An 18,654-nucleotide genomic window follows, 5' to 3' on the forward strand; every position below is an offset into this window, starting at 1 on the left:
AGGCGACACTCCGTACGCGGACGCGGACGCGGGCGCGCGCCCGCGCTCCCCGCCCGCGCTCCCTTCGTCCACTCCCGGCTAGAGCCCAACCCTGCTGCAGCGCGCCGCCCGCCTCGCCGCGCCTAATAACAACGGCGCCCGGGGTCAGGTGGCCGAGCGCGGACAGCGCCGCCATTGGCTCAGTGGGGAGCGCGGCGTGTCAGGATTGGCTGGGGGGCGTGGCCTCGGCCGGGGCGGGGGCAGGGCCTCAGAGGGAGGCGGGCCGGGAGGCGGCGGGGGCGGGGCCAGGCCGAGGTCCGCGCCTTTGTGCCCGGCGCGCGCTCTCCGCCCGCTCCGGCTGCAGCTCCGGCTGCATCAATAATTCAGAGCGGCGGCGGCGGCGGCAGCGGCGGGTGCGGGCAGGAGGCGGCGGCAGCAGCAGGTCCGGGCAGCAGCGGGACCGAGCAGCAGCGGCTATGCATCCAAGTGCGGCTGGGCAGCCGCGGCACCCCTGAGGCCCGGGCGGGGCTCCGGGAACACAGCGCGGAGGGGACGCTAGTCCCGGAGTGAGAGGAAGAGGTGTAGTGTCCAGAGCGGCGGCAGCGGAGCTGCGCACAGAGCTGAGGAGGGGGCTTCGGAGCGGGACTGGGACGGGGGGGGCGGCTGGCGCGAGCAGCCCCGGGGGTGGGGGGCGGGGTGGGCGCCGGCGGCGCGATGCTGGGCGTAGTGGAGCTGCTGCTGCTGGGGGCTGCGTGGCTGGCGGGCCCGGCCCGCGGGCAGAATGAGACGGAGCCCATCGTGCTGGAGGGCAAGTGCCTGGTGGTGTGCGACTCCAACCCCACCTCCGACCCCACGGGCACAGCCCTGGGCATCTCTGTGCGCTCCGGCAGCGCCAAGGTGGCTTTCTCTGCCATCAGGAGCACCAACCACGAGCCGTCCGAGATGAGTAATCGCACCATGATCATCTACTTCGACCAGGTGAGTGCTCCTTCCTCCCGCGGCGTGCAGATTGGGCTGGTGAGGGAGGGGTGGATGGAAGACCGATGCCCGGTCCTCTCCAAGGGCTCTGCGGAGGCGCGGGGACGACAGTCCGGGACCGATTCCTGCCCACTCCCCTTCGTTCCCGTCTCGTTGTAGGTACTAGTGAACATTGGGAACAACTTTGATTCAGAACGCAGCACTTTCATCGCCCCGCGCAAAGGGATCTACAGTTTTAACTTCCACGTGGTAAAAGTCTACAACAGACAGACCATCCAGGTCAGCCGACGCCTCGGGCCGGGCCCTGGCCCCGTAGGGGGGTTACTGGCCGCAGGGGTGCTCGGGCTGTCCGGAGGTGGTAGGCAGAAGTGGCAGCTGCATGTACTTCGGGCTGCTTGGAGGGACAGATAGCGGGGCTTCTCAGTTCTGTGGCTTCAACTATCCTCTGCTTTCCCTGTCTCTGGCTCTTGGGATCCAGCCCATCCCCCGAGAGACAGAATTTTCTGCTTCTGCTTTCCGGGCCCCTCCGAAGGGTTCCCTGGATTGCAGGGACTTCCTTGTAACGGCTGTTGTTAGCGCCCCATACAGCTGCCGCTTGGGGAGCCTTCCCGGACTCCCCAGGAAGCACCGTCGACAGTACACCCCACCCCTTGCCCTGGCTCAGAAGCCTGCGATGCGGCTTGTGTGCTTGTCTTCAGCACCACGGACGGGGCCCCCGTTTTCTCCCACTTGTCCCCAATCCCCACCCCGTGCGGACTCTGGGTTTTTGAGCTAGCTGCATTTAGCCCCGGAGGGTGAGGGGTGGAGAGAGAAGGGAGGGAGGGGACGTAGTGCTACTCTCTCCCGGCTCCAGCCGTGTCCCAGCAATCGCTCGCCGGCTCTCCGGGCCCCCAAAGATATCCAGGTTTCCCTTGGCCGCCGAGAGAGGAGGGACGCACAGCTGGGGAGAGGGCGCGAGGCCCTTGGCTGACGGTGCCACCACAGGGGCAAAACCAGGCGGTGGCGGGCGCGGCTGGATGGGGGCGGGAATTGAGCCCGTGGTTTGGGGAGGAAATATGTTGTGCCGCTCGGTACGAGATTTCTAATCAGAAATCACAGTGGCTTCTCCACTGTGTCCTGGCAGCTGGGTCCAGGGGGGATCAGGGGCTTTTTGTTTGTTTTTGTTTTTCCGGTAGCGCCAGAGGGAGCCTGAGTTGCTGGGGTTTTTTTTGTTTGTTGTTTGTTTTTTGAGGCTGAGGGGAAACGAGAGAGAGGTCAAAGGTCTCAGGGCGCTAGAGCCACCTCATGGGTTTATTAAATTGGATCACGGAGCACAGTCGAGATTCGCTTGGCGCGCTCATTTGAGAACTGGAATAAGAGCAACTCCCGTTTTGGGGACAGACCCTTCCTGTCACCCAGATGTATAGTCTTTCGCCCCACTGGAGCCTCAGCAGTAAGCTGCAAAGCCCCTTTTCCTCCATTCGTCCCCTTCCCCCGACCCCCCACCTCTCCGTGCTTCCAGGCCTTACAGGCTGTTAGCCAAGCAGGGAGGAGGTTCGCTCCACCGCGGCTTCGGTGCCCGCCTAGGTTGCGCCTCTGAAGCGGGCCTTTCTCTTTCTCAGGTGAGCCTCATGCTAAACGGGTGGCCAGTGATTTCAGCCTTCGCTGGTGACCAGGACGTGACCCGGGAGGCCGCCAGCAACGGAGTCCTAATCCAAATGGAGAAAGGCGACCGAGCATACCTCAAGCTGGAGCGGGGAAACTTGATGGGGGGCTGGAAGTACTCGACCTTCTCCGGATTCCTCGTGTTTCCTCTCTGACTGGCTCATAGCCGGAAGGGAGGCAGGGAGAGGGCGAAGGCAGGAAGGGGAGTGAGAAAGAGGCTGAAATTAAGAGGGCGAGAAAGCAGCACGACTTGAAACTTCCTACATGTTCTGTAACTGTATCTGGGAAAAAGGTGCGCGCCAGCGGTGGGACAACTTTGTCCATTTCCTTATTAGGAGAAATAAATTTCGCTTAGCTCTGCGCACTCCCATTTCCAAAAGTAAACTCGCCTCCCCCATTCCATTTGCAGTAATCAAGAAAGAAACTGCCTTGTCATTGTTTCTTATCCCCCAACTTCATGTTTCCTGCAATTTATTTAAAGAAACTTTGTATTTCACTACATAATCTGAAATCTTTCTCCCTGGCCCCCTCTGAATCCTTCTGCCTACTGAAATTTGATATATTACCCGCCCCCAACCTTTTTTTTTTTTCAGTTTGGAAAGGGGTAAGGTTTTTTTGTTGTTGTTTTGTTTTGGATGGGGAAGGTAGTTTTAATTTGGCAAGTGTTGCTCTTCTTAAAACACTGCTCAAGTTAATTAGCTGAAGATACTTAGTATCCTCGGCTGCTTGTTAGCAGAGAAAGGACACCTTAGTGGTGACTGGTTTAAAAAATATAAATATATATCATTTGTACACGAAGAACTCTTCCCAGTGGAAACTGGCTGTGTTTCCGTATTTCTATGTCCTATTCGGAGTGATCGTGAAATCTAAGGCTGCTTGATGTTCTGATGCTTGTCAATGCCGTCGTGCTCTGTGGCTCCACGAAACGCCAAGGAACTTCTTCCGGACGCTTCCTCTTCCTCTGTAACATACGTGTGAATAGCCAAGGTTTAATTTTGCTTTAATAAAGTCGAAGTGGGACTTTTATTTTTCTGAAACAGCTTTCTAAAATCCGCATCTTCCCCAGCTGCGAGGTTGGGGGTCTGGGGTGCCAAAGGGCGAGGTTCCGAAAGGCAGGAGACTTGGGGGAACGCAACCATAGAAAGGCCTGGGCGCGAGGGCTTCCTCGCAAAGCCGGCCTTGCGCTCCTTCCTGAGCCAGGCCGGGAACCAGCACTGCATTCGCCTGTGTTCACAGCTTTGGCGCAAACGTAAGAAATGTGGCCGAAATCTTGCTAGGCCAGGCGCGGCCGCCGGCCCAGGAGCGAAGTTTGATTTTTTTCTTTGCATTCCAAATGCATCAGGAATAGTCCCAGTTTGAGGACCCAAACCACCCTCCCTGGAGCGGCAGACTCCTCACGCCTTCTGTCCCTGGATATCTCCCACCGCGTCCGCCCCGCAGTTCCCGAATCAGCGTATGTTTTATACACCGCCTCTGAATCCGGAGTCCACCCGCCGCATACTCGGGCGCCCAGGACCTGTGATTCCGCTCATTCACAGGACTATTCAAGAGGTTCGTCCAGGAGTTTTGATTGTATCGGAACATAATGTGAAAGCAAAATTGAAATAAATGACTTCGTTTTAAGTCTGGAAGGCTGACCCAGTTGCTTCGGCAGCGGGGAGGTCGGGAGCCGGAGCGAGTGGGCAGCCTAGGGCGAAGGGCCGGGAGCTGGGAGCTGCAGCCGGGTGGTCCCCTGCAGTTGTGGTACCTTTCAGAGAAACTTTTTCCTGGCCCAATATTCAGGAATGAATTTTATTTCCTCTAGGGGCGTGGGAAAAGGGAGAGTTAATAATAGCACAATAAGCAACGTTTCTCGGATTTATCCCAGCGGCTGGTTCGAGTTAGAAATTCACGGAGCACGGGGCCTCTGTTGAAACCGGGGCCCGTTTCTTCTCCACATGCAATCCGGTAAGCCGCGGAGCAGCTCTAGCGGGCGCCCTTCCAGCCCAGTGGCTCCGGGACCCGCAGAGATAGGTAGGGACTTCGCGAGTGAGGAGTGGACCCGAGTACTTTTCTGTTTCTGCCCAACAGGCCCTTCTACCCTGTCAGGCCCCAGGGAAGTGGGAATGAGAAGAAATAAGGGGCCTTAAAGGGATTTAAAGAAAAACTGTGCTTTTAATAAAGAGACGCGCTTTCTCCGAAGTCTCCTGGTTGGGAAGGAGAGGTCGGAGACAGTTGGAGCCTTTGGCAGCGAAACTAGCTCTACCCAGCAGCTCTGCCGTTGCAGGGCCAGCCCTCCGGGCTTGTGGAGACCCTATAGTCAGTAAGGTGCGTGTAAGCTTGAGGCTGTAGGGCCGCGAAGGTTGGAGAGCCACCGCTCAAGGAAGCTGCCCCTGAACGCTTTGGCGCTCCCCGGGCTGCAGGTGGGTGGGTCACCTCTCTTCCTAAGGGCGAGAACCACTAGGGTTCTCGTCTCCGTGGCTGCTTGTTCTGTGGGGCCACCAGGCTGTGTCCCGGTGGAGTGACTTTGGCAAGTCCGCTCTCAGGTCCTAAATTTGCCCATTTATATAAAGACAGGGAGAAATCTAAACACCTCTCAGAGTTCCTCCTGCTCTGTGGATCCAGCCCTCCTCTGCTCCCAGACCGGGAGTCTGCAGATTCTTTTGCCTGGGTGAGTGAGTCCTGGCTGCAGCCTGTGCGTACCTGGCTGCCAAGTCGCAGCTCCTGAGTGCTAGGCCTAGGGCTATGGTGCAGGCCAGGGGAAGCCTGTGCATCCTGGAACTGGGACTCACTCCTGAGCCCTAGCTCTGGAGCCTGGAAAGTGAGTACAGTGGAAGTGAATTGTCCCCAAATTCGAAGAAGAGGGGTTGATTTTCCTTTGATTCTGCTGTAGTTCAGCAGACCTCCTTCCTGGGAAAGGATCCTTGCCTCCCACAATGTCCGAACCTAGTACTGGAGAACCTTCTTAATTGGGCTGTAGCCTCCCTCTTCTTTCTCCACCTGCTGACCCCTTCCCTTGCCATCTGATGATTCCACCTCCCATTGTGGTCTTTATGCCTCCACACCTGCTGTTGCTAATTGAAGTTGAAGCACCCCTTCTCTCCTCCACTTTGCAAAATCCTATCCTGCTGAGGACCCAAGAAGTCCAGCTGAAAGGCTGCCTCCCCTGGGAAGATGTTCTACCCACACAATACAGGCATTGCTTCCCCGAGGTTCAACACCCCTTCCGCACCTTCCAACCAGGCCTTGTTTTGTGCTGGTTGGGAAGGGAGACATCTGGGGCTGAGCTTGTCTCTTACTCTGTGTGGGTTCCATGGGGTAGAGACAGCCTACACAGCCCTTAGCATGCTAACCTGGTGTCCCTGCCCCAGAGGGCCTGGGGAGATGTGGGGCTCTCTCTCTCTCAAACTGCCCTCACCGTCAGGCCTGAGCCTCTCAGTGGCCTGAGTGGGGCAGTGGATAGCTCTCCCCAGGGACCTAGAGGTTCGAGGCCTTAGGGTCCTGGCACGTGCGGTTGGGCTCCTCCCTCACCTCTGGGGTGAAGGTGAGGTGAGTGTTACTTCTGCTAGAGGCAGGGGAGCCACCTTCTGAGCGTTGGGCTTCAGCTGGGAGGGAACCAGAGACTTGGAGACTGAGAGATGGAAAAGGAGGGGCACTAGGTAGAGACTACCTGCCTTCCCCCAGCCAGAGGCTAGGAAGGGGACTGATTCGGAAACCCACACCTCACAGTGGCATCCTTTCATGCTTAGAATCCTTTGGGCCCTTCCGGATCTGGGCTCCGCCTCTTGCTTTCATCTCAAACCCCTTCATAGCAAAGCCTGTAGGGGTTCCAAAGCCACCCCTTCATTCAGCCTTACCCTGGTCCCGAAGGCTGCTTCCCAGCCCAGGTCACCTTGGTCATCTCCTCCGGAAGCCTTTCATGCCTTTCTGCTCTGGCCTCCCACTTTGGAGTGTGGCCTCTCTTACCAGCCTGCCTCCTCCCTCCCCGCACCCCGCCAGTTCTCCCAGGGCAGAGGCTGTTTCTTATTCTTCGCAGCGTTTCCGGCACCCAGCAGGGCTTAAAGGTACTGTGAGGGGAACTCAGGGAGGCTTCTAGGACCCAACAAGCTCAGACCTGGCTTCTCCGCCCAGGTTCTCCACACCGCGCTAAGCGCCCCGGGAGCCACGCAGGCGAGGAGCCGAGGGTGATCACTGTGGTGTCTGCTGTCTGCGGAGCAGCGCTGGGTTGCGCTGGGCCCCGCGCCGGCCCCCCAGCTTGCTTGCTCCCTGGCCGCCGCTTCCACCATTAGCCGAGCTGGGAGCGTGCCTTCCAAACTGCTCTGGAGCGCTAATGCTCAGGGCCCGGGCGCATCCTCTCTTAATGAGAACATAATTACCCAGATGAAGAGGGAGCCTCACCCCTCTCCTTAATTGTTGCCTTAATGGGGTGGTGGTGGGGGATAGTGCGGGGCGGAGGGAAGGCGTGGGACTCTCCCACAGATTGCAGGTTGGGTCCTGGGGCGGGGCGGACCCAGTGGAAGGCGAAAGACCCTGAACTGCGGACATGTGCCCTGCACTTGGCCTCTGGCTTCATATGAGACCTTAGAATACTCTCCCCGAATCCTAACCTTACTTTTTTTCAACTCACAAATGCGAGGGGTGGTCTAGAAGACGTCTAGTGTTACTTCCAGGAGGTCTTACTTTTCTGATCAGTGTCGGTGAGTTTAAGCCTTCCTCCTGGTGTCCAGCCACCCATCTCCCGCAGGGGCTGGGCCTAGTCACCTCCACAGGCTTTCAAACAAAACGTTGAAACCTAATACTGACTCTGGGTGGGGAAGTGGGCGGAGGGAGGGGGGCAGTGGTGTTCCAGAGGGAAAAAGCTCAGGCACAGCTCCCTTTGAGCTAATTCCACGGAGAAAAAAAAAAAAAAAAAAAAAGGCGGGGGCGGGGGGGGGTTGCCCAGGGGCGATTACAAAGATCTCTCAATCTCTTTGCATAGCGGATACATACACACTCAGCGTCCTCGCATTTCAAATGGGAGCCTCAGCGTCCTCGCATTTCAAATGGGAACAATAATGCCTTCACAACAGGGTAGTCGTGAAGACTATGCTAAAAGGTCCGGAAAGTGCCCACCACTGCCTGACACATAGTAGGTGCCGAATAAATCCAGCAATACTAAGGAGCGATCGACACCTGGCGTATCCCGCAATCACAGAAACAGGACATATGGGAACATCTGGGTAATCCCAGCGGCATCAAACAGATGCGAAAACTGAAACCAGAGAGCAAGCGAACCTGAATGGCGGATGTAGGAAAAGGACCCTGTGTTCTTTCTTGTTCTTGCACACTCATCTCCCTCACCCACATCAACCACAAGAATAGGAGATTTTACCCCCTAAATATCTTTTCTCTTCATTCCTTTGCTTGTATATTTGCATCGGCCACTGTGGATGAATGTTCTCTGCATATCTGCAGGCTCTCCCATCAGACCAAGAGCTCTGTTAGCATGTCTGTGTCCCTTCAGAGGGTGAGCCCTCCAGGGTGGGAACTGTGTCTTCCTCATCTTGCCTGGCCCTGTGCTTCCTACACAGTGCCTGGCACAGAGCAGGTGGCCTGTGATCGTGTCATGAGCTAACCCAAACTGTGTCTGGCACAGTTGCAGGATATGGACACAGCCAATGAAAGGGCCTTTCAGGGGACTTCCTGGACCTCTCAGCCCCTCCCCTCTTCCCACCCCCTATATCACTAACAGGAACAATGCTGAAATGGAAGTGCTCCCAGATCCTGGGCAGAGGCAGAAACCTTTCTAGGTACCTGCACTTGCTTTTATCTCTTCTTCACATTTCAATCTAAGCCCAGCCTGTCCCCAGCAAGTCCCAGCTGTGATCCTGAGAAGGTAGTGAGCAGGGACAATGAGAAAGAGGCCAGAATCAGATGTATGGGCTGGCATTTGGATTTGTTGCTAGGTCTTCTTGCTGGGAAAATGCTTTGCTGTGCATAGACGAGGCTGCCTGCACTTCAGGAGGCGGCAAGGAAACACAACGCTGCTGATGTCAGGAAGGAGAGTCTCGTGATTCTAAGCAGAGGTTTTCCGGTTGTGTGGCCACAGCCCAGAGCCTAGGGAGATCTTTGTTCATCTTGCTAAGCTCCAAAGACTTCAAGGAAGGGGTGTAAGGTGAGAGATCAGGGTGCCTCATCTGAGCAGACTCCAGCCTGACCTCAGTGCTCTATTTGAGCACATTCCTATACCCTGTACCTCATTGGCAAAGCCCTCCCTGACCCCTACTCATCAGCTTGTCCTCTGCTGACCACCTGAACTCTCCTATTCAGGTCACGCCCCAACCACATCTGTGCTGTATGCTAACCTCCAAGAGGATCAGGCCCTCATCTGCAGGCTCCCTGCAGTGTGCCCAATGCCTAGCGTAGTGCTAGGGGTGGTAAATGCTCTATCAATGTTCCTTGAATGCATGAGAAAGTGAACACATGACTGTGTGAACAGATGGATGGAGGGATTACTGGTTGCATTGTGAATGCATCTGCCTGGCCCACCAGACTGGGAACTCCACAAAGGTATCTGTCTTCTCTGCTTTGTTTATAGCTGTGTCCTCAGTGCCTAGCACAGTGTTTGGAACACAGTCAGCATGAATAGTATTTATCCAATGAATGAATGAGGAATTATATGTATAATACTTTGGAAGTGGGACTCATGGGACTGTGAGATTGTAGGGTGCAGGTTTGGCACTGTGCTCCTCTCTAAATCCTCACTGTTCCCCTAAATGTTTATTTTGGAACGGAATTGCATTGTACCTGTTGTCTGGAGTCAACTCTATAGCACAAGTTGTTTTTGTATGCTGTTTGTCCCCATGCCCAACATACTGTGAGCACCTTAGAGGGCAGGTACCATATTTTATTTTCCTTAAAGGAGAGGGATACTCTCCTTTTTCCACCAGCATTTAATAATGGGATTTTGTATTGGTTGATTGGTTGTTTAATCCAGAATCAAGCCATTCAGCCTGTGGCAATGAATGGGCATTGCTGCCTTAGTGATAGTGGTAGGTAACAAAGATCAGAGAGTGCTAACCAGCAGGCTTTCCCATGGTACTGGCACACTGGCCAGATGTAAAAAGTAGCCATACAGGGTCTTGGCCAATGGTAATTCCTTGTTCATGGATGGCCATAAGGTCACTGGGTTTTTGTTCTGGCTGGAAGCAGAATCAACTCTGAAATCCCATCATAGCTTTGGGTTCTCCTGCAGATCATGGAGGTGGAGTGGGCTTGGCTGGTTTCTTCTAAATAAAATCAAAGACTCTGCCAACCCCCTACATTTCTCAGACCGAGTGTCCAGTTGGGAGTTCGGCCTGATAAAGGGTCTCTGGAATGCTCTGCTAGCCGCAGCAACCTGCTTACTCAGGTGAGGCTCAAGAGCCTTTTCTTCCATCATCAGAAATTACTGCACACTTTCAGGGAAACTTTCAAAGAGGGAAGAGGGAATTACTAACAAAGGAGCGGCAACTGGGCATTTTCTTCCTCCTCATTTAAAAGGAAGCTGTGTGCTCTGCCCAGATCTTGAATTGGAAAGACTCTCCTTTGTATTCTGAGAGACTCAAAAATAAACTCCCCAATGTGTACTTCTGCTGAGAAGTTCAGATGATTTTATAATGACTGAGTGGCTCCAAATATGGCATTAAAATGCAGCTGATGAGGAGCCTGCTATTTTACTAACTCATCTTGATCAAAGTTGGTCAATTTAGGTCTCAGCAAATGTTCCAAATGCTCTCTCTCTTTCTCTCTTTTTGGAGTTCATTTCAGGTAGATGGATTATTTACTTATTCTGAAGGTGCTGAGGGAGAGGGCATGTTAACAATACCAATTGAGCTGTGGGTGCGAACTCACAGCTCATCCTCACATGGCATCTGGGTGTCTGGTGCATTTTCTTCCTCCCACTCTGGGCTCTTGATGCCTCCCAAGTGGGGACTTACTTGGCAGGTTCACAAGCATGTGGGCCTCAATAACCTCCTGCATCAAAGTGAGTGACAGTGGTGCTCTTTGAGGCTGTGAAGTTTTGCAGCTGTTTTCCTTGATTGCCTAAATATGTCCCTGTCTCTGTCACGAAAAGTTGGGATCCAGGCTGAGCAGAAACAAGTCTGTTCCCCGAGGAGTGACACCACACAGCCTCTAGGGTCCCATGCTAGCTTGAAGTCTATGCAACGCAAGGCTCCACAGACAGCAATAAGGGTCTTTGTGTCTGCATTTCCAGCTTAAAGTTGTCACTAGCATCCTGCCTTATAGCCCCAGCCCACAGAAAAAGCCATTGATGGCTAGCTCTTAGAGATCTGATGGGAGTCTTCTTTGTTTTTGTTTTTTTTGGGGGAGTGGTAGGGGGTGGGATGGGGGGGTGAAGTCTAGTTCTGTTGCCCACCGGAGTGCAGTGTCTTGATCTCGGCTCACTGCAGCTTCTGCCTCTAGGTTCCAATGACCTTCCTGCTTCAGCCTGGGGACTACAGGCATGAGCCACCACACCTGGCTACTTTTTTTTTTTTTTTTTTTTTAGTACAGATGGGGTTTCAATGTGTTGGCCAGGCTAGTCTCAAACTCCTGACCTCAAGCAATCTACCTGCCTCAAAGTGCTGGGATTACATGCTTGAGCCTGGCTGTGAGCCTTCTTTGGACTCTTCTTAACCCATTTTTTCCTCACTTGCCAAAGTGAGCTTCTCAAAATGTAAACTAAGCCAAGTGACTCTTCTGCTTAAAATTATCCAACGTAAACGAAAACTCCTTATAGTAGCCTCCAAGCCTTCCATGATGGGGCCTCCGCTGACTTCTGAGACATCATCCTCTATTGTTTTACTCTATTGCAAATTAGCTCATTCTGGATTTCTGTTAGTTCCTGGAATATGCTAAGCTGTGTCCTGTCCCAGAATCTTCACCTGTCGATCCTTTATGGGCAAGGGATACTCTTCCATCTCCCACTTATTGCTGCGGCCATTTTCTTCTCTACTTTTGTATCTGAGCTAAAAAGTCACCTTTGCAGTGAGGGGCCATCCTGATCACTCTGTCTAATATTGAGACACCTCTTCTTTACCAACTGAGCTCTATCATACTGCCTTGCTTTATTTTCCTTATGGCAGTTGTGACCCTGGAAAATGCACATTTATCTGTTCACTTGTTTACTGCCTCTCTGCCTCCCTGGGGATAGGAACCTTGCTGTCTTGTGCCTTACTTTATTCCCAGTGATTGGGAGAGAGCCTAGAATAGTAGGGGCTTGATTCATGTATGAATAATGGAATGGCAAACCAGCCATACAGTCCTGGTCCCCAGAGCTCAGGGCTTCTGCTCCATCAGAGCAGAGCCATCTCCTCATTAGTCCCTCTCCTCAGGAGCTCAGGAGAAGCTGAGGTCCATGGGAGCCATTAAACATGTCACCCACCAGAAACCATCTTCATATTGAGGGGAAGTGCATCAGGAGCTGTGAGCTCAAGGGGCTGGAAAACTGGTCTCTTAGCCACATGCCCAATAAACGGGCCTTTTCCTTGTTAATATCTGCTGTTAAAATTGCATAATTCAGCTCGAGCATGTGATTGCGCTAGGGAAAACTGAAGTTAGCTGTGAATTATTGAATTTTTTCTTGCAGAAGTTATCCTGCAAGTGGGAAACAGAGAACAAGAAGCAGATGGGCTTTCGTCTGGGGCAGAGGTGAAAAGCAGCCTGGATGTCATTCCTGGAGCTGTTGCTCAACATGGAGCAGAAGTGGGTGGTGAGGTGAGGACTCAGGAATGAGAGTGAGGCCTGAAGAGTCATGCACAAGGCAGAAGCAGCTTCGTGACTCTCCCCAAGATGGGAGAAGGGAGCAGTGGGGGCAGAAATAGCAGCAATGTGAGTCTAAAGCTGCAGAGAAAAGATACTTATCCTCAGACTGTAAAATATCCACCACAGAAATACCTAGGTGGCTTGGAGTTGTCAATCAAAACATTGGTTTGACAATGCTGACCTCAGAAACTCTGCGTGCCTGCCCAGCAGCAGCTCTGCTCTGCAGGTCCTGTAGAAAAACCAGGTGGGGAGCCTGCCTCACCCACAGTCCAGCACAAGAGAGCGTAGTACAGAGAAGGATAAGAAAGTAAAGTTAGGGGCTTGGCTGTCTATTTCACTTGCATTAAGCCACTCCCACACCATTGTAAGTGCCTCATGATCCAAGTCAATTTTCATGACCTTTATGGATTTCACCTCTGTTGTATGGCAGAGTAGCAAGCACTGATTAAGAGAATAGGCTTTGAAGCAGAGCTGGTTTTGAAGACTGACTTTATAACTGTACTCAGGACTCTTGTGGTTTCGGATGACTGAAACTCAGCTCAAACTGGCTTTAGTACCACCCTCCCAAAAGAATTTACTCACTCCCAGAACCAAATAATCCAAGGGGTGTTGAATTCAGGTATGGCTGAATCCAGATGCTTAAATACGTCATCAGAAATCAGCCCTTTTTCACACATGCAGGTCCTTAATTGTGACAATTTGACTCCAGCAATAACAGGCTCACATTCTCCTTGCCTAGTTTTCTCATTAGGAAAAGAGCACTTTTCTCCCCTACAGTGCCAGCAAAAATTCCACAGCTGATGGATATTCAACTAACTCTAAGTCATGTGCATTCCCAGAACCAATCTCTATGGTCACAGAAAAAGAAATGAGCTAATTGGCCAAGCATGGAGCCAGGTGGGGGTGGAGATGGAGTTGGGAAGAGGTAGCCTTATCTGGGAGCAGCTGTTACTAAAGAAGGGGGAATGCATGTGAGGTTGGCTACTTCCTGGCTGTGTGACTTTAGGTGGAGAGCTTAACATCTCTGAGCTTTGGTTTGCTCATCTGTTAAAATGAATTGAGCAATAATGTCTAGTTCTATTAGGATTGATAAGTCATTACCTATGAAAATGGGAACTAGAATTTCCACAGGGGTTCAAAAGCAAATGTCTGTACTTTACTGAATGGTGTAACATAATTTTGAGCATGTCTTGGTCTTTGTTAGAATTGTGAGATGGCCTCCTGAAGCATGCTCCAAAGGCTCTTCTTTGCTCACAGCTGTATGCCAGCTATGGCTGGATCCCATACCATTAGTCAGCTGGTATTTCTTTGCATTGCTGTGGAGCCAACTGATAGTGAGATGGGCAGCTCCTTCCCAGAGTTAGTGTACAGTAAATAGTAGAGTTGTTATTACTATTGCTCCCAAGGCAATTTTGCCTATGCTTATGCACCCTGGCATTGTTATTTAATTATATCACAAATGTGTCTTTTTTTCTGCAGAAGAGCACAAGCTCCTTGTGGCCTAATAATGCTTATTCATGCATACAGATCATCTGGAGATCTCATTAAGAGGAAGATTCTCATTCCTTTGATATGGGCTAGGGCCCGAGATTTCCCGATTCTAACAAGCTCCCATGTTACGAGTTTGCACACCACCCTTGAGTTGTGATGGCATAGGACCACATATAGACCACAGTTATTTCCAAATACCAGTCCACAGATGAGTTATGGCAGACCTGGAAGGTTTTTTTCTTTTAGAAGAGAATTTACTGGTGGCTCATATAACAGAAAAGTAAGTATGAAAGACAAAGATCACTGCAGACATAACTTGATCATTCATGCCTGGTCTCTGTCTGTGTCATGCACTCAGTTCCCTTCACTCCTCACAGTCACAACACAGCTGCGGAAGCTCCAACCCTTTCATTGTCTCTGCTTTAAGTCCTCCATCTCAAAAGTCTTTGAAAAGTTCTCATGTTCATGCACCCTGGTATTGTTATTTGATTATGTCACAAATGTGTCTTTTTTCCACAGAAGAAAAGGAATCTTTTGTGGAAGAAATTGTAAAGGAATCTTATGCCAATCTCTAAAACCATTTCTATGGAAAGGCGATGCAGGTTCGAATTGGTGGTCTAAGTCATTTCCCCCTCATCCAGTTAGAGGGTGGAGTCCACTTCATTTAAGCCTCAAGGATTTTGTGTGTGTGTGTGTGTGTGTGTGTGTAGAAGAAGGAGGAAGATTTCCAAATGAAAGTTGAAAAATAGCACAGAAAGTTAAAGGGCCACCCAGCCTCAATCGTAACCCTAGACTCTGATACCCAACTCTTCACCCCACATATTCACTCACATGGCTAACATGCATCTCAGATATACCATGTTTAAAATGGAGCCCCTGGTCTTCTGTCTCCAAAGCTGCTCCTGTCAAAGTCTTTTCTTTCTCAGTTAATGGTAACCCCATGCTTCTGGTAGCCCAGACCAGACACTCTGGCATGATCCTGAACTCATCTTACTCTTTTACACTTGATATCAATCCCTCCCCAAAGTCATATCTGCTTTACCTTTAAAATAAACCCAAAAGTCAGCTGATCCAGGCCACCATCACCTCCCCCTTGGACAATGGCAGTCACCTCATTTGTCTCGTGGCCTGCTGTCTTGTTGTCCTACATCTATTCTCCCCACCGCAGCCACAGCATGTGAGTCAGATCATGGCACTCCTCTGCTAAACTTCCAAATGGGTTTCCTGCTCATTTACAATAAAATTTAAGCTATTTGTCATGGCCCTTTATGATCTGTCCTGCATCCCACTCTACCTCGCTAAATCTCTGGCCTCATCCACTCTTCAGCCAGTAGCTTCACCCAGTAGCTTGTGTGAAGTGCACCTGCTGGTTCCTGCTCCCAATATTCTGATCCAGTAGCTCTCGGCTGGGTCCGGACCCGCTGCAGTTTTACAAGTCCTATGTGTGAATTTTGATTTGCAGCCCAGTTTTGTAAACAATTGCTCCCAACACCTGGCGTGGGTGATGGCATAGAGGCAGTGAATCAACATCTGCTGAATCAGCATCTCATCTTTCCCTCTGATTGTGTGTCGTTTTCAGGGTGGAGTGGAATGTGGGAGGGAAATGGGGTTACTTATTATTTCCCATAGTGAAATCTGATTATACAAATGATGTTACTTCTGTAATACTGAGGAGTTCATCTGAGAAGTGTAATTAGCATCAGTGTGTTTTGCAGGAGAAAGGGGCTTCCTGCCTGTATTGGCTAACACGTTCACCTCTCCATAGGATGCCTGGGAGGCAGGCCATGTGGTTACTGCATCCTTTACTTTCTGCCTTAATGGTGACAGCCCATTGCTGCACACTGTGTTTCTGCCTGGCTTCTGCACGGATGATGAAGGTGGCTTCACAAAGGCCCTTATGCAAACTGTACCTGCTGGAGAGCCTGCCCACCTGACTCTTGTCATTTTGATTTGGCCCTTCACACTGCCAAAGCCACCTTGTCTGCTGTCCCTCCCTGCCCAATGCCACTCTTGGATCTGCTTGCCCCCTTGAATGTGAGCATCCTCCTTCTTGCCTTTCTCACACCCATTCCTGGGCTATGCATCCCTGATCCCCCTCCTGGTCTAGGAGGCCTCTGTCCTTTCTCCACCACCACCTTGAGCTTCCCTGTGACAGGCGCTGAGCTCCTTGCTGCCCTCTTTTTTTTTGTTAGAATCTTGGCTTAATTTCCAAGTGTAAGAAAACCTGACATAGATAATCAAAGGCCATAGTCCATGATTTGAGCCTCAACTGGGAGTTCTATGAGGACTCTGGTTGCAAAGAACAGAAATTGGCTATTTTAGGCAATAAGAAATTTCTTCCTATGCCCTTGGGCAGCACACAGCATTGAAGTGAATGCTAAAGAAGTGGGCTCAGGAAAAGACAGGGAGCAGAAGGACACCTCTGAGCTGTGGGTTCTAGGGGACAGGAATGATGACAGTGCCTTTGGGATCCCACCTTCAGGATGTATCAACGATAGTGATCTTTATTCTTGTGTCACTAAGCTCAACATTTAATGTCACTGGAGAGAGGACTCTTCATTTTTCACTTGAGAAAACTGAGGCCCACACACAAAAAATAAATAACTTGCTGAAAGCTACACAGCTGATCAGGGCAGAGCTGGGATACAAACCCAGATAGCTTCATCTAGTGGCAGACTGGGCATCTTGATTGCCCAAAACTGTAGACAGCGGAGCCAAGTAAGTTCCTCTGGTTGAAGTGATGGCTGAAAATGTGGGCTCTTGAGGCATAGCCTGTCTGGGTTTGTATTCCAGCTCTGCCCTGATCAGCTGTGTAGCTTTCAGTAAGTTATTTATTCTTTTGTGTGGGCCTCAGTTTTCTCCTCTGAAAATGGAGATGATAATAATGGCCACGTCATCAGATGGTGGTGAGGCTTAATTAAAAGAATATGTGAGACACTTAAAATGGTGCAAGGCACACAGTAGGCACCCAGCAAATGTTAGTTATTATTCTTAATTTTTTTTATTTCTGTAGGTTATTGGGGAACAGGTGGTGTTTGGTTACATGAGTAAGTGCTTTAGTGGCGATTTGTGAGATTTTGGTGCACCCATCACCCAAGCAGTATACACTGAACCCGATTTGTAGCCTTTTATCCCTCACCCCCTTCCCACCTTTTTCTCCTGTGTCCCCAAAGTCCATTGTGTCATTCTTATGCCTTTGCATGCTTATAGCTTAACCCCCACTCATGAATGAGAACATACGATGTTTGATTTTCCATTCCTGGGTTACTTCACTTAGAACAATAGTCTTCAATTTCATCCAGGTTGCTGTGAATGTCATTAATTCATTCATTTTTATAGCTGAGTACTATTCCATTGTATATATGTACCATAGTTTCTTTATCCACTTGCTGTGTGATGGGCATTTGGGTTGGTTCCACATTTTTGCAATTGTGAATTGTGCTGCTTTAAACATGTACATGCAAGTATCTTTTTCATATAATGACTTCTTTTCCTCGGGTAGACACCCAACAGTGGGATTGCTGGATCAAATGGTAGTTCTACTTTTAGTTATTTAAGGAATATACACACTGTTTTCCATAGTGATTGTACTAGTTTGCATTCCCATCAGCAATGTAGAAGTGTTCCCTGTTCACCGCATCCATGCCAACATCTACCATTTTTTGATTTTTTGATTATGGCCATTCTTGCAGGAGTAAGTTGGTATCACATTGTGCTTTTGATTTGTGTTTCCCTGATCATTAGTGATGTTGAGCATTTTTCATATGTTTTTTGGCCATTTGTAGTAAAAGTTAGTTATTATTCATAAGACTAACAAAAGGTGTGCACATGTGGTGATATGCTGGGTGACCAATAAGGCAAGTGCTTTCTCCATGGGATTTGTGTATGTCTTGACTCTCACGCCCTGGCTCTGTGGGGTTCGTTACCCTCTCCCCCTGCATGAGTAGTGTTTGGTCAGAAGGAAGGAAGTCTCAGGACATACCTGGCCCATAGGTCCCATGAATGAAGAGGGACAAGGCAGTATAAATACTGATCAGGAGCATGGGCTTTAGAGGCATCTAGGTCTTGTTCAAAGCTTGTCTCTGTTACAAACAGTTGTGTGACCTGGGTAAGTTGTAGAGTATTTCTGAGCCAGATATGAAAAAGGATAATAAAATCCTACTTGTCAGAGTTCTTAGGAGGACCCATGTATTTATATAAAGGCAGCCATTTTTAATGATCACCATTCTAACGTCAGGAAACAACAGATGCTGGAGAGGATGTGGAGAAATAGAGGCGCTTTTACACTGTTGGTGGGAGTGTAAATTAGTTCAACCATTGTGGAAGACAGTGTGGTGATTCCTCAAGGATCTAGAACTAGAAATGCCATTTGACCCAGCAATCCCATTACTGGGTATATACCAAAGGATTATAAATCATTCTGCTATAAAGACACATGCACATGTATCTTTATTGCGGCACTATTCACAATAGCAAAGACTTGGAACCAACCCAAATGTCCATCAATAATAGACTGGATAAAGAAAATGTGGTGCATATATGCCATGGAATATTATGCAGCCATAAAAAAGGATGGGTTCATATCCTTTGCAGGGACATGAATGAAGCTGGAAACCATCATTCTCAGCAAACTATCACAAGAACAGAAAACCAAACACCGCATGTTCTCACTTATAAGTGGGAGTTGAACAATGAGAACACATGGACATAGGGAGGGAAACATCACACACTAGGGCCTGTCAGGGGGTGGGGGGCTAGGGGAGGGATAACATTAGGAGAAATACCTAATTTAGGTGA

At 50.4% G+C, this 18,654-nt stretch overlaps 1 protein-coding gene across 1 annotated transcript; it reads left to right on the forward strand.

Annotated features, from left to right (window-relative positions):
* The first annotated feature begins 322 nt into the window (after nt 1-322).
* CBLN1 (cerebellin 1 precursor) lies at nt 323-4,232 on the forward strand. Its single transcript, XM_003263030.3, has 3 exons — nt 323-957; nt 1,117-1,236; nt 2,559-4,232. The coding sequence occupies exons 1-3, from the start codon at nt 694-696 to the stop codon at nt 2,754-2,756; spliced, it is 582 nt and encodes a 193-aa protein (XP_003263078.1). The 5' UTR covers nt 323-693; the 3' UTR covers nt 2,757-4,232.
* The last annotated feature ends 14,422 nt before the right edge of the window (nt 4,233-18,654 follow it).

Source organism: Nomascus leucogenys, chromosome 2 (genome assembly GCF_006542625.1).
Source record: "Nomascus leucogenys isolate Asia chromosome 2, Asia_NLE_v1, whole genome shotgun sequence".
Classification (NCBI taxonomy): Eukaryota; Metazoa; Chordata; class Mammalia; order Primates; family Hylobatidae; genus Nomascus; species Nomascus leucogenys.